The sequence below is a fragment of the Ipomoea triloba genome, chromosome 14 (assembly GCF_003576645.1).
Source record: "Ipomoea triloba cultivar NCNSP0323 chromosome 14, ASM357664v1".
Taxonomy (NCBI): domain Eukaryota; kingdom Viridiplantae; phylum Streptophyta; class Magnoliopsida; order Solanales; family Convolvulaceae; genus Ipomoea; species Ipomoea triloba.
In genome coordinates this window covers 19,311,809-19,326,924 of record NC_044929.1, presented here as the reverse complement: position 1 = coordinate 19,326,924, position 15,116 = coordinate 19,311,809, and the positions used below count along the sequence as shown (strand labels likewise).

General features: G+C 36.6%; 2 protein-coding genes across 4 annotated transcripts; one reads left to right on the top strand and one right to left on the bottom strand.

The window, feature by feature from the left end:
• The first annotated feature begins 814 nt into the window (after positions 1–814).
• LOC116005205 (beta-galactosidase 8) lies at positions 815–7,394 on the top strand. 3 transcript variants are annotated; one of them, XM_031245465.1, is made up of 20 exons: positions 815–984; positions 1,111–1,341; positions 1,485–1,580; positions 1,944–2,056; positions 2,166–2,232; positions 2,323–2,415; positions 2,529–2,672; positions 2,771–2,859; positions 2,983–3,088; positions 3,199–3,286; positions 3,599–3,717; positions 4,311–4,475; positions 4,574–4,770; positions 4,866–4,975; positions 5,312–5,421; positions 5,846–5,959; positions 6,183–6,284; positions 6,362–6,573; positions 6,659–6,995; positions 7,071–7,394. In XM_031245465.1, the coding sequence occupies exons 2-20, from the start codon at positions 1,168–1,170 to the stop codon at positions 7,176–7,178; spliced, it is 2,544 nt and encodes an 847-aa protein (XP_031101325.1). In that variant the 5' UTR covers positions 815–984; positions 1,111–1,167; the 3' UTR covers positions 7,179–7,394. The 3 variants fall into 3 exon arrangements, with proteins under 3 accessions (XP_031101325.1, XP_031101324.1, XP_031101326.1); XM_031245464.1 differs by having other exon boundaries at positions 815–1,010; positions 1,109–1,341; XM_031245466.1 differs by having other exon boundaries at positions 818–973.
• Positions 7,395–7,489: 95 nt separating this feature from the next.
• On the bottom strand, positions 7,490–9,002 carry LOC116005206. Its single transcript, XM_031245467.1, has 2 exons — positions 8,657–9,002; positions 7,490–8,324 (listed from the first exon to the last, which is right to left on the bottom strand). Exons 1-2 carry the CDS (start codon positions 8,967–8,969, stop codon positions 7,603–7,605), a joined length of 1,035 nt encoding a protein of 344 aa, XP_031101327.1. The 5' UTR covers positions 8,970–9,002; the 3' UTR covers positions 7,490–7,602.
• Between the last annotated feature and the right edge of the window lie 6,114 nt (positions 9,003–15,116).

Below are 15,116 nucleotides of genomic sequence, written 5' to 3'. Positions count from 1 at the left end.
CTCAATTGGTACTTAGGAGATTGATTAAGGTAGTAAAGATAGATTATCGAACTCGACCGTTGCAATATAAAAAGTTCACGTAATATGATGGACTATTTGTGATATTAGGGCATCCCTATTAGTGGTTTTTGATCAGTTTTGAGGAATTTATGACCGAAGTGGAAGATGGAGAGTGAGAAGGGAGAAGGATAGAGGTCTTACTGCAAGAACTTAGTTTTTGTCTCCATAGTGAGACCCACCAAGAAAAAAAAAATGGTCGCGTGAAAGTCACAACAAGCGTCCAGTCTTGTACGTGCACTCCACATGTCCATCGTTAATTTGATAGTTATTTTTTTAAGATTTTGTTTTGTTTTGTATTTTAATTTCTTTTTCTCACTCCTCCCATCTTCTCTTTTTTATTCACATCTGTAAAAATTTCTCAAAAACTATAAATATCGAGGTAACGAGGATGTTGTTAGGAATTAGTCCATATACCTTAAAAGCCTAACTGAGTTATAGCGAGTAATCCACCTTGTGAGGTTGATTACCAAATGGTCCAAATCACACAGTAGATTCTGGCAATTATCATTAATTGTGCAGGTTTCAATGTAGCACTAAACATAAACGTACACTTGTCGGTAATACATACAGAGTAACAGCTATGTGTTTCGAGCCAGCTATTATTTTAGTAATAATCACAATCATATATAATAATAATAATAATAATAATAATAATAATAATAATAATAATAAATTTAAGAAAAATAGTAGTTTTTTTAATTAAGAGATTTAGCGCGTTAATATAAAGATGGTGGCAAGCTAAGCTACAAGCATTAAGCAAAGCTTAGTTGCAGAAGATCAGAGTGAGTAGCTAATAACGAAGCAGAAGGCGACGAAGCGACGTCGTCACGTGGGCTCAGGATAAGAGCGGCGGCACGCCGGCGGCGGCGCATGATAGAGAGCTCGACCGCTCCTTTCTCATAAACTCTTTAAGTTACGCAACTTGTAAGATAAACTCGTAGAAAAATTTAAAGAAACCTCAGAAATTAGAAAGAAGTTTTGAGAAATCCCATTTCTGTACACAACAGTAACGACTAACGAGTGTCTCATTGTATTGTATATTTATTACAGTTTCAAAATCTGTTCTTTGGGAGGAATAAAGATTTTGATGAGCGGTTGAGTGGCGATATGATGAGGGTGAAAATGAGGGGAGGTGTGGCGGTGGTGCTCGCGGTGGTTCTGTTGCAGTGCTTGGCGCCGTTTGCCGCCAATGTGACGTATGATCACCGTGCATTGGTCATTGACGGCAAACGGAGGGTCTTGATCTCCGGCTCCATCCACTATCCTCGGAGCACTCCTGATGTGAGAGACCTTAGCTTCCTCTCCTCATCTTCTCTCTCTTAAGCTCTTGTATCTTTATCTCTCTACACCAGCATTTGTTTATGTTTCTGTACAGTAAAGTTTTATTTATTTTTTTTTAATTTTTCTGTGAACATAAAATGCAGATGTGGCCGGACTTGATTCAGAAATCCAAGGATGGAGGTTTGGATGTTATCGAGACTTATATTTTCTGGGACTTGCACGAACCAGTTAGAAACCAGGTTTATGATTTTTCTTTTTAAATTCTTGAAATTTTTATTCTTTTCCAGATTCACACGTTTTCTTAGTTATTCTTTAATTTTTGCCTTTTATTATACTTGTTAAGGAAATTTTACAAAACAAGAAAACAAAAAGAATTTCCTTTTATTGGTTTATGTATCAAGATTCAAGAGTCTTAGTTTGGAGTGATGGCTTGAGCTTCTCTGCTTTTTTGCTTTTGTTTTTCAAAGTCTAGCATACAGATTAGGTAATGCCCAAGGAAAAAAAAAAAAACTTTTTGAATATTAATTTGTCTGCCTTTGTTAATTTATTAACCAAAATATTGAAAAAAGTAAAGGGTGCTGATTGATAAGGGATTTCTGCAGTTTGATTTTGAGGGGAGGAAAGATGTTGTTAAATTTGTGAAACTGGTTGGAGAAGCTGGTTTACTTGTTCATCTACGTATTGGGCCTTATGTCTGTGCTGAGTGGAACTATGGGTAAATGTTCTTCTTCTGGCTATATATTTAGAAATTTACTTGTCTTTCATTTTGCAAATGTTGAGGTTGGTGTTAACTAATGTGGGCATGTTGTGTTTTCTTGAAACAGTGGGTTTCCTCTCTGGTTGCATTTTATACCCGGGATTGAACTTCGATCTAACAATGAGCCGTTCAAGGTTTCTACGTCACACTAGTTACTAATTTCCAGTTTTTGTCAATAGCTTCTGTCTTCATATTACCTGTTAATGCAAGTGGTCCTATTCCAGGCTGAAATGCAGCGGTTCACGACCAAGATTGTTGACTTGATGAAGCAAGAAAATCTCTATGCATCCCAAGGAGGCCCCATCATATTGTCTCAGGTACTATCTTAGGTTGGCTTCTTTGTGTTAAAGCCCAAGTGTAACGATTTGGAATTTGAATCTCTGGGTGATGAGTAAACTGAATCAAGTTAATTGCTTTTATTACCGTGCAGATTGAAAATGAGTATGGTAATATTCAATCCGACTATGGACCTCGTGCTAAGCCATATGTGGAATGGGCAGCAGCAATGGCTACCTCGTTGGATACCGGGGTACCATGGGTTATGTGCCAGCAAGCAGATGCTCCTGATCCTATTGTGAGTTGCTTTCTTCCACCTTATGTATTAATTCCATCTAGTAGTAGTTTGAAAATATCTACTGAACTAGCGAATAATCTGAAATTCTGAATTGACAGATAAACACTTGCAATGGGTTCTATTGTGACCAGTTTACGCCCAACTCTGATAAGAAGCCAAAAATGTGGACCGAGAATTGGACTGGATGGTAAGCTTTTATTTTCTTGGGTTAAGGTAGACAAGCAATCTCATCCAGTGAAATATCAATTTAAGAATCCATAGTCGATAGATCCTTCTTCTACTCAGATGATATGGTTCTTTTGAATCTCAGGTTTATTTCATTTGGTGGCCCTGTGCCTTATAGACCTGTAGAAGACATTGCTTTTGCAGTGGCTAGGTTTTTCCAGCGGGGCGGAACCTTCCAGAACTATTACATGGTATTGTTGGAATGCTCTTGACATGCAATTCATACTTGCTTTCTCTCTCCCCCTCTGCAAAAATAACAACACATTACTTGTATAATTCGTTTTTGGCTTTGTTTAAACAGTATCACGGAGGAACTAACTTTGGTCGATCCTCTGGTGGACCCTTTATTACAACGACCTATGATTATGATGCTCCACTCGATGAGTATGGTAAAGTTCTTGAATCTTGATACCCAAAATTTTCTCTGCTTGTTGATTCATGCTTCCTGTGATCAAATGCATCAGCCAAGGCCACTCGTGTTTTCTTGTCAATTTGTAGGAATTATAGGGTTAACTATTATGTAATCTTAAACAAGCAGCCAAGCAAAAGACAAAGTAATACAGTCTTAGTTAAAGAGTAATAGATAGGAATAGTTCATATAGTCTACAATTAGCAATCTACAATTATATTTTCTAGTGCAAATAATTTCTTTTCTGTGACTTCTGTTAAAAAGGTTTTGAAAATCTCCATGTGTGGTGTAGGCCAAATAAGACAACCAAAATGGGGCCATTTAAAAGATCTACACAAGGCTATAAAGCTTTGTGAAGCAGCTATGGTCGCAACTGATCCCACCATCACTTCTCTCGGCTCAAATTTGGAGGTACTATTACCTTGACAGTTTTAATGAAAAGAGATTCTTAGTATACCTTCTTGTTTGCTCTAGCACATTAGGAGTAAACAAGTGGCATTCGTTTTTCTCTACGGATATTTATCAATGTGCATCGCTGAAGTTCCTATAAATTTTGATATCTACTATTGATTGCCCTTGTTGAATCCAATGAACTTCTGCTTATGCATGATATTTCCCGTCTCAAAATAAGACTTTCATCCATAACAAATCTCGTAAAGATAAAATTATTCACGAGCATTATAGGGTTCTTTTCCCTGATATTTAGAGGTGTTAGTGTTCTGTGTATCCATGAATTCTTGTGCTAGATGGTTGTACTTAGTTTCCATCCATCTCCTTTTAACACCAAATAGAAGTACTCATTCTTTGTCCACTCAAAAAGTTTGGCATAGTTCTTGAGAAAATTGTGTTGTTGACAAGTATATTTACATGATTTTTTAAAATTATTTTCCATATCATATGGTTGGCCAAAGAATCACAGAACACATTCTGAGGAGAGTCTGGCATTATGTTTTACACACAACTTAATGGTTTTCCCATTAATGAAAAGTCATTTCCGTTGTCAGGCCAGCGTTTATAAGACTGGATCAGGGCTGTGCTCAGCCTTTCTAGCTAATATCGGTACCCAATCTGATGCGACAGTGACCTTTAATGGAAATTCTTATCACTTGCCCGCTTGGTCTGTAAGCATCTTACCAGACTGCAAGAATGTGGCACTTAATACTGCAAAGGTTTGTTTTCAGTCTCCTCCTCGAATAATAACATGCAAACACCAACTAGCTTTTGCAGCAGCACAACCTAATTATATTCTTTCAAATTGTGACGACAGATTAACTCTGTAGCAACCATCCCGAGATTTGTCACTCAGTCTTCTGAAGCTGATACTTCTGGGGCATCACTATCTGGTTGGAGTTGGGTTAACGAGCCTGTGGGTATTTCAAGCGATAAGGCCTTCACAAAGGATGGTTTAGTGGAACAAATAAATACTACAGCTGATATGAGTGACTATCTGTGGTATTCTTTAAGGTACCAAAGTTTATGCAAATGCACAGTTTCCATCATTATCTCCAACTCTTTTTGATGTTTTAGTATTTTGAAGCTTTCACTTCTTGCGTTTGCAGTATTGAAATTAAAGGCGATGAGCCTTTCCTGCAAGATGGATCTCAAGCAGTTCTCCATGTGCAATCACTCGGACACGCCCTTCACGCTTTCATTAACGGAAAGCTTGCAGGTGATGCAATATAACTTATGTTACACGAGTATTTTCTCTCATTATTATCTTTCTAGCACTAGGTCCTTGGTTTTAACCGTCTTATTGACCACCTATGCATATCAAAAGCAATAAAAACAAAAAGTATAGGCGAATATTAGGTGACTATTCTCAATACTTTTGATCTGCAAATGTGCACTAATTGACATTCAATGCTAAGCTACTCACTCTATATATCTTAATATCTCAATATTTTGTTCAAAATAGGCCCTAAATGTAAGACGATTGATGTTAAAAGTATTTGCTTAACAATATAATATTGCCCATATATTCAAAAGCGAGTTAGTTGTTTACCAGGCAGTGGCAAGGGAGGCAGTAACGATGCTAAAGTTTCAATAAACGTTCCAGTCAGCCTTGTACCGGGGAAAAATAAAATTGATCTCTTGAGTTTGACAGTTGGACTTCAGGTTAGATATCTGTGATTTTAATGTGTTTAAGTATTTGTAAGAAGCTGTTATTTGCATGTTTGCTCTATACCGATTGGTTTCATCGATTTATTAAGCAAAATGGAATGATTAGTAGATGAACTGTTGACACCTGCAATTGACTCCAGATGATTAGTAGATGAACTGTTGACACCTGCAATTGACTCCAGAATATTAGTAGATGAACTGTTGACACCTGCAATTGACTCCAGAATGGAATGATTAGTTTGCATGTTTGCTCTATACCGATTGGTTTCATCGATTTATTAAGCAAAATGGAATGATTAGTAGATGAACTGTTGACACCTGCAATTGACTCCAGATGATTAGTAGATGAACTGTTGACACCTGCAATTGACTCCAGAATATTAGTAGATGAACTGTTGACACCTGCAATTGACTCCAGAATTATGGAGGACATTTCGATTTAAAGGGAGCAGGGATTACTGGTCCAGTGCAGCTGAAAGATTCGAAAAGTGGATCAAGTATTGATCTTTCCTCGCAGAAGTGGACATATCAGGTTAATCGTAATTTCAGAATGTATAGCAGTATAGCACTATGTCTATGCCACTTTGCCTATATGATCTTTTGGCTCTGAGAGATGCATTTCATTGAAATGTTTTCCTAGCTTTCGAGATTAATTTATTTCTTTAATGTGTCTGTAATACGGAGTATCTTTTTAAGCTCGTACCCTCTCGAAAGTTAAATGTGGACTCATCGTTTTTTACTCTGAACTTGCCTAGGTTGGTTTAAAAGGGGAAGAGTTGAGCTTGTTCAATGGAGATTCTTCGCTTTGGACGTCACAGCCTGCTTTGCCTACAAACCAACCATTAATATGGTACAAGGTAATACTTGTGGGCTGCATTCTCTTTGAAACAGTTAGTGTTTACAATTACAAAATTTGCGTTTCTTGTTCTTTCAGGCCAATTTTGATGCCCCTGGCGGTGATAGCCCGCTGGCTATAGATTTCACCGGGATGGGAAAGGGGGAGGCATGGGTAAATGGACAAAGCATTGGGCGGTACTGGCCAACGTATACTGCTCCAAGTGGTGGTTGCACTGATTCATGTAACTACAGAGGATCCTATAATGCTAACAAATGCCTAAAGAATTGTGGAAAGCCTTCTCAGACTTAGTAAGTATATTCTATCTGCTAAAGTTAAAGCGTAGCATTGTTTAAGGAATCTTTGTCGTGAACTGGAGTTGTATAAACCCTGCAGCTACCATGTTCCTCGTTCGTGGCTAAAATCGAGTGGAAATGTGCTAGTGGTATTCGAGGAAGTTGGTGGAGATCCAACCAAGCTATCATTTGCAACTAGAGAGGTAGGAAGTCTATGCTCGAGAGTTTCGGAGTCTCACCCAATGCCCATTGACATGTGGACTTCAGACGTATCGGGGCAAAAACGAGAGGGGGCAACGCTCTCTCTCGAGTGCCCTCTTCCTAACCAAGTGATTTCGACCATAAAATTTGCAAGCTTTGGTACTCCTCAAGGGACTTGTGGAAGTTTTAGCCATGGTAAATGCAAGAACACCAACGCTCTTTCTGTTGTAAAGAAGGTTAGTTAGTTCCCTTTTCTTCGTGTTATCTAACCGAAGCACTTGGTTTTCCACTCTAACACGAAACGTTCACAGGCTTGCATTGGATCGCGAAACTGCTCTCTTGGAGTCTCGAGCACCACGTTTGGCAACCCGTGTGCAGGAGTTACAAAGAGTTTAGCTGTAGAAGCTTCCTGTGCCTAAGGCACCTAGTGTAGGTATTCAGATAGTGCAAAAGCATTGCCACTCAATAAAATATATACTTGCTCTATTTGTGAAACCCAAAATTTCAACATTAAAAAAAAAAAAAAAACGAATAAAAAAATGAAAAAGAAATAGAAGAAGAAGAAACTTGTACTCTCTGTTACCATATCTGAAAGAAATGAATTATCTTTGAATCAAGTTGCAGTCTTTCAATTATACTTTGTGCTGATGATCTACCGTTTTATCTATTTTTTGATACTGTGTTGTAGAAATGAAGAACTTTGAAATCTGAACCACTGCTGAAATTACATTACAGATAATTTAAATCCATTGACAAGAAATGCATACATATATATACTTAAAAGGTTAAAACAAGTGTTTGAAACCTGTTACATTTATTGGTTAATTGACATTATTATGATGATTACATTGTGGCAGCCCTCCCAGAGGGTCTCTGGAACCTGCAAAATTTGCAGAGAGGTGAGTAGAGGGATGATGTTCTGTATTTGTCTTCCCCACCCATCATAGGCATAGGGACACCTCTCTTGACAGGGCTAACATATGCAGGCTGGTAAGTTTTCCCCAGAACTCCCTCGACGAGGTCTGATAGACCGAAGAACTTGAACTGTGTTTCCAGGTGAGCGAAAGCGTTCCCTGCAGGGATTTGGTAGTTGTGAACTCTGTTCTCCTCTTCTCCTATAGGCACAACTTTGACAGCCAATTCCAGCAGCCCAGAAACTGTCATTTTCACTGTGTTCACATCATCTGTTCTCTCTATCACCACTTCTCTGTCTCCTGTGCTCACTCTCCATTCTGCCTCTCCTTCTGTGGGGACATTTATAGTCTCCCCATCCCACTTCACAGTTAGGGAGTCCACATTGTCATCCCAGTTTGAGACTCTCTTGGCTGCTAGGACTAGAGTGTGGGTGTCGAACATCACTGCTAGAGCCTGAACCCATGTGAAGTCGCGAGTCCTCTCCCGTGGCCTAGTCCCTATGAAATGTGCATTGATGTGCAGGTTGTCGTCTGAGACTATCGCGAAGTCCCCCCCTTTCGCCCCGTGGAAGTAGAACATCACCCCATCGCCACCCACAAACCGGGGGTCGTAGCACAATGCACCGTAGCCAGTGCACCTAGGCCTCCTCCCTGTCACAATACACATCATTTGTGTGCATTAGGATCAAGCGCTTACCATTACGCCAAAAGCAAGCTATAGCTAGTAGCAAAAACAGAACTTTATTTCCTTATGTCTGCATAGCAGCCAGTACCACATTTCGAAAGGCAGGGTGTTAGACTTGGCCTTTTAGGCCTCTGCCCAACGATCCCTGCCCCCTGGTGCTGGATTTGGCCCTTTAGGCCTCTGCTGAACTATATATATACATGTAACTCTGCAGGTTATCTCTATACAGCATTGAAACAAAGCACTCAAGGAGTCAAATCTCTATTTACAGCAATGAAATAAAGCAGTGAAGGCTTACATTTGCAGGTAACTTCACAAACACTGCTGCAATCTACAAAGCAGCCTCTCTGTTTCTTGTTCTTCTTAGGTTTCCTCTGAGGGCACTGAGTTGGGCAGGTGAGAGTCTTGTAGTTGCAGGCCCCCCTGGCTTCACAGAAGACGCGTTCCTGCCCGGTCCCTGGCATCGGGGAGAGCACGCTATAGTGAGTCGAAGCTGCATCGTACGGATACTTCTTTCGAGTGGCATTGCCCTGAGCTTGGGCCATGGCTGCATCCAAGAACACAGATAGAAGAAGGGAAACCACTGCAAGGCACAGCATTCTACTATCCATATTCTTAGAGGCTTTTGTGTGTGGCAAAAGAAAAAAATGTTTGTTTGGGTTTTCTGCATGGAGAGAATGCGAGATGAGGGGAGTTAAATAAGTGAGACATGGCCTTGGATTCAGGCTTAAGTCATGTTAGTCTTCTTGTTTCAATGCAAAAACCAGCTGGAGAAACCTCTTCCCTGCCTCATATGCATGGCCTAGCCTCTGACTTTTGACTGCATAATAATATAATAATAACAATGTTATTATTATTATTACTCCGATCCCTATAATATGATTATGAAATAATGAATATAATGCACTCGATTACATAACCAGATGGTGAAATATTTTTAAGAGTTAATTCCATAAATAGTCTATCAACTATTGACTTTTACCAATTTTTGTCCTCAACTTTTAATTTGATCAAAGTTGGTCCCTTAATTATTGATTTTGTACCAATTTTGGTCCTTTTGTTAAATCTATGTTAAATAGGTGTTAAAATTGAGGGCAAAAACGTTCACTATTTTGGATGGGGGAGAGGAAACAAAGTGAAGAAGAAAGGTTAAAATATTTGATTTTATATTTTTGCCATCAATTTTAACACCTATTTAACATGCATTTAACAGAAGGACCAAAATTGGTACAAAATCAATAGTTAAGGGACCAACTTTAGTCAAATTAAAAGTCAAGGACAAAAATTGACAAAAGTCAATAGTCGAAGGACTATACATTGGGTATGGTAACAACTCTTGAATAATAGGCTAGAGCTAACAGCCAACAAACAATAAGGCTAAAAAAAATGTACAAGGGAGTGGAACATGATTCTCATATCATAAAGTCACAAGTTTGATTCTTGCCAACACTTTCATGGTCGAGTCAGTTGCACATGGTCTTCTTTTCATGGATGTCGGCCTCTTATTTCCAACACAAGTTACATGTTCAAGGTACCGTTCAACTCCCCGTAGGAGATGCCTATTCGTCTTTTCAGTTTGAGTCGGTCAACTATAAACAACCTAGACAGGTCAAATCTTTGTAGTCCATTGTTGGGTAAGGTCACTAGACGGACTTCAACCAGAACGCACATTTGAATAGAGGCGGCTGGTTTTCTCATAAATCAAAGTTGCATTATAATGTAATTCTTATTGAAATATATAAATTTAAATTAAATATAACTCAAAATTTTCAATATATATACATAAAACTCAAAATTGAATTGTAAATAATTTGAGTCAAATCTCAAAATATACCAGACAAATAAAACCGTATGGAGAGAAGAACACAGAAAACCTTAGTTTATAACATACTCTAATTGATTTAGAACAAAAACTGAAACACAAAATTAAAATTGGTTGGCATTGTGTGAAACCTTAGACGGATCTCAAGTACATTATATCTTTTAATGCAAATGTAAATAAAAGTATATATTTTATATAAGAGGCACCTTTAAATTCATACTTGTGAGAATCAAACCCGAGTTTTTTCAAAATTTTTCTTACAAAGAAAATTGACTTGTAACTTGAGCTACTTCATTGAGTTATGTCACATAAGTTATTGTAACAAAATTAGAATATATGTGGAGAGCATGTGGGACAAATGGAAGTTCCTAAAAATCATGCGAACTTATCGTGCCCCTTTGGGCTTTGGAGAATGGAGACATGAGCTTTCACCACGTACTTTTATCATTTATGTACTATATATATATTTCTTCTATAGCTTTGGATCTCTGACCATACCTTAAACTATACTAATTGTATATGTAGTACGTACTGTCGGCCGGATTATACTCCGTATAATGTACTACTTAATGGCTTCCATTAATGGTTTAATGCTATATTTTCGATGTTTTAGATCTGGAGATTAAATTAATAAAATAAAATTACTCCATCCAAGATTCTAAAATTTTAATTCTGATTTTTTTATAGATGTGTTTTTTTTTTTTCATTGATGTGTTTTTTTTTTCATACAATGAAGGTAATCAATCAAACTAAAAGAATAATTAAAAAAAAAACCGTGAGTAGGCTACTCCAGAATTGTTAGTGGCAATAATATGTCTTAATTATATTCACTTGGAGGACAGTTCAAAACTCTCACACGGAGATATTCTCTATTCACATGTGTTGTCATCCAATCTACAGTAAAGTTAGTCTCTCTACAATAGTCCAATATTTTTTGCCAACAACCTACAACAACATTGGCCCCAAACTAAAAGCCATTTAACTATCTTGTACCACTCTTTCAATATTTTCTATACTAGATTGTCAAGCACGCACTATCATTTACATTAATATTTACAAAGAGATCGTATAATTTTACCTAGCGAATCAACACTTCATGATATGTGAGAGTTAAGTGATGAGATACTAATATAACATAACATCAACATTTATATCACAAAAAAAAAAAACAAAAAAAAAAACATTTATATCACATCTACTATATTTATTGAATGATACTTCCATATCTAACTTGTGATCTCATTAAATAATGTCTTGGTGGTCAATGGTCATGGAAGCTATAGGTGCCAAATGGGAACTTTGAAGTTTGCTCATTTTTTTAGTGGATAAAACAATATACCACAATATGAGTTATTTGAACAAATTAATCCTTTTTGAATTTTGGTTCACTATATATAAATTAAAAATAATTTTCTATTAAAATTAGATTATTATTTATAAAAATTAAGATTTAAATATTGTAAAATAAATAGTTTATTATATATGATATTTTGAATAAAAAAAAAAGTTAATGCATAATGTTAACATACATATACTCCTAAACCGATTTTTACATTCTCTTAATCAAGACCCTATAACGAGCTGAAAAATAAAAAATTTAAAAGAGTTAAAATGTAAATCATAAAATTTAGTCCATATAACTTTTACAGCACGTTTGGTTCACGAAATAAATTTAGAGGGAATAGGAATACTATTCCATATATGAGTAATGGAATAGGTAAAGAATAAAATAGAAATTGTATTATAGTGTTTGATTCGCTGAAGGAATAGACTTGGGAATTGTATTCCAGCGTTTGGTTGGTTAAAAGAATAGAAATGGAATATATATTTAAAAGACATAAATGTCCTTGTACAAAATTATTATTATTATTATTATTATTATTATTATTATTACCATTATTATTATTATTATTACACACCACGTCGCAGCCGCAACAGTTTATATATATATATATATATATATATATATATAGTTGTTTGTTCTCTCCGACCTTCCTCCTTGCGACCCAACCCGCTCACTACTGTTGGGAATTTGAACGCAACGTCAATGGAGTCTAGTAGCTTTCAGGAAACAAGAAGAACTTAAGAAAGTCTGGGCAGTGTTATTATAACACGGCACAGACACCATCGGTTATCCCTGCCTAGATCGCTGCTCGCCGTCGCTTCTACGGTCTTCCCTGCTCGCCGTCGCTCCTACGGTCCTCCCTGCTCGCCGTGTCTCCTCCGGTTGCTAGTCGCCGTCCTACTCCTCCCTGCTTGTCGTTGCTACTGCGGTGCTACCGTAAGTTTTCCTCTTTTTTTTTTTTTTTTTTCTTTTCGTTCTCGCCAATTGTTGGGGTGGTTGACTACAGAGAGAGGGAAGAGACAAAAATGGATAGAAACAAAAAGGTGGACTACTTTTTTTTTTTTTTAAGTTAAGAAGAAGGTAGTCCAATTACCTTCTTTTCAAATAGGGTTTTGAAAAGAAGGTAATGACATTGGTACTTTACACATTTTTGTTCCAATGATGTCAAATCCACACAATTATTGTTATGTCTCCCGATTGGTTGCATTCTCTGCGTTTTTCTCTGCTGGCCTAGTGGTTATTGAATTGTGGTTGTGTGGCTAGCGGTGGTGTTGTGTGAACTGTGAAGTATGGGTGTGTGGTGGGGGGTGGCTGTGAACTGTAATTAAAAAAAACAAAAAAACAGATTTTGTTTTGATATTTTACTTGCTGAAATGGTGAATCAGTGTTGGTGTGTAGTGTGTTTTGTATAGGGCTGTTAACGAACCGAACATAAACGGACGGAGGTTGTTCGTGTTCGTTTGTTAAGGATTTTGGGGTGTTCGTGTTCGTGTTCGTTTGTTAAGGTTTTTGAAAATCCTGTTCGTGTTCGTTTGTTAAGCATTCGTTAGTGTTCGTTAACGTTCGCGAACACGTTCATGAACATGTTTGTTAACGTTAACGAACACGTTCACGAACGTGTTCGCGAACGTTAACAAACATTTTCACGAACGTGTTCATTTACGTTCACGAACACGTTCGTGAACATTTAATAAACAAACACATGCACATGTTCATGAACACAATTTGTTCGTGAACAATAAATAATCTACGTTCATGAACAATTTATATGTTTGTAAACATGTTTGCGAACATTATTAAACGGACATTAAACGAGCTTGTTCGCGAACATTACTAAACGAACACAAACGAACTTGTTCGCAATCACTTAGCAAACGAGCTTAGCACTGTTCAGACTCTGTTCGTTTATTAACCGAGCTCTAAATTTTGTTTGTCAATGTTCGTTTACCTTAACAAACGAACATAAACGAACGCTTACCGAGCTCGAACACGAGCAGTTTGTCAAAAGCTTTATTCGCTAACACCCCTAGTTTTGTAGTGATTGGCTGATTTGTGAACTTTGTGAAGTTGGCAATGGTGGTGTGTTACGTTTGGTACTAAATTTAAAAAGTTAAAATAAATAATAAATAAATAAATAACAATAGGACAAGCAATTTTTTCAATCTTGATATTCACTCTCCATTTATGCAATTTTCTTCTCTCTTTTAAAAATTCTTCCACTATCACATCACCTTATCTTTTATCAATAATAAAATAATATTAATAATATTATAATATTTTTTTGAAAATAATAATATTATTAATATTATAATAATAATATTATTATTATTAAAAAGAATATATAAATTAAATGGCCATCCATTCTGCTGCAATTCTGATAGCATAATTGCAAATTTTATAATTCTGCATTGTCACGCTCAGAATTGCAAAGCAGCAGCTATGTGAATTTTAAAAAATAAATAAATTGTTTTAAAAATTACTACACCTAGGATTGAAATGCTCCAAAAAATCATAACAAATTTTATGTTCTCTTCTCATAATAACATTTCGCGCCTAACAGAAAAATAATTATAACTTTCCAATAATACTCCTAATTAATTAGAGTTCCTCATGGTTTCAGCTTACTCTTTTAGGATTAGGGTTAAATTAGCTAATTTGGTAATAACTCAAGGACGAATAGTGACAATGATAAATATTGAACTATTGAAGGACAAAAAGTGTTATACCAATACTTCTAATTAATTAGGGTTTCTCATGGTTTCAACTTACTTCTTTAGGCTTTGGGTTAAAATAGTGAATTTGGTGATAATTCAAAGACGAATAGTGACAGTAATAATCATTGATGGACAAAAAGTGTTATACTGCTATAATTCAAAGATGAAATTTTACACTTTACCAATTTCGTATATTCATTCATTTCTTCTAAATGTTTAATGTAAAAATGAAAAGTCGATTATTAAAATGTAGTTATAAAGTTAGAAAAAAAAATTTAGAAAAAGTGTAATGTAAAATATATTTGCTAGATGATTTTCTCTTATCTTAGGAATAAGGGTCAAATAGGTCATTGAACAGCACACGATAATGCAATTATCCCATTTAATGCAATTTGTCTAATCTGCAGGTTTCTAACATGTTACCCCAAATTTAAATTATTTTTTTTACAAATAATTTTTAAAAAATTATTTAAAATTAAAAAAAAAATAGAACATTTCCACTAGAGGTGAAGAAGGTTTCTTCGTCTTCGTCTTCGTCTCCGGTAGGGGTGTAAACGAGCCGAGCCGAGCTCAAACCTAGGGTGGCCTGAGCTCGAGCTCGTTAAGGAAGGCTCGGCTCGAGTTCGAGCTCGAGCTCGATCGAGCTTGAAAATTGATGCTCGAACTCGAGCTCGACAATTTTTGAGCTGCTCGAGTTCGGCTCGAGCAGCTCGATTGTTTGAGCTCGAGCTCGAGCTCGATCTTGAGCTCGAGTTCGAGCTTGAATTTGAGCTCGAATTCATGCTCGAACTCAATTAAAAATAAACTATAATATTATGAACTCGAGCTCGATCGAGCTTGAAAATTGATGCTCGAGCTCAAGCTCGACAATTTTTGA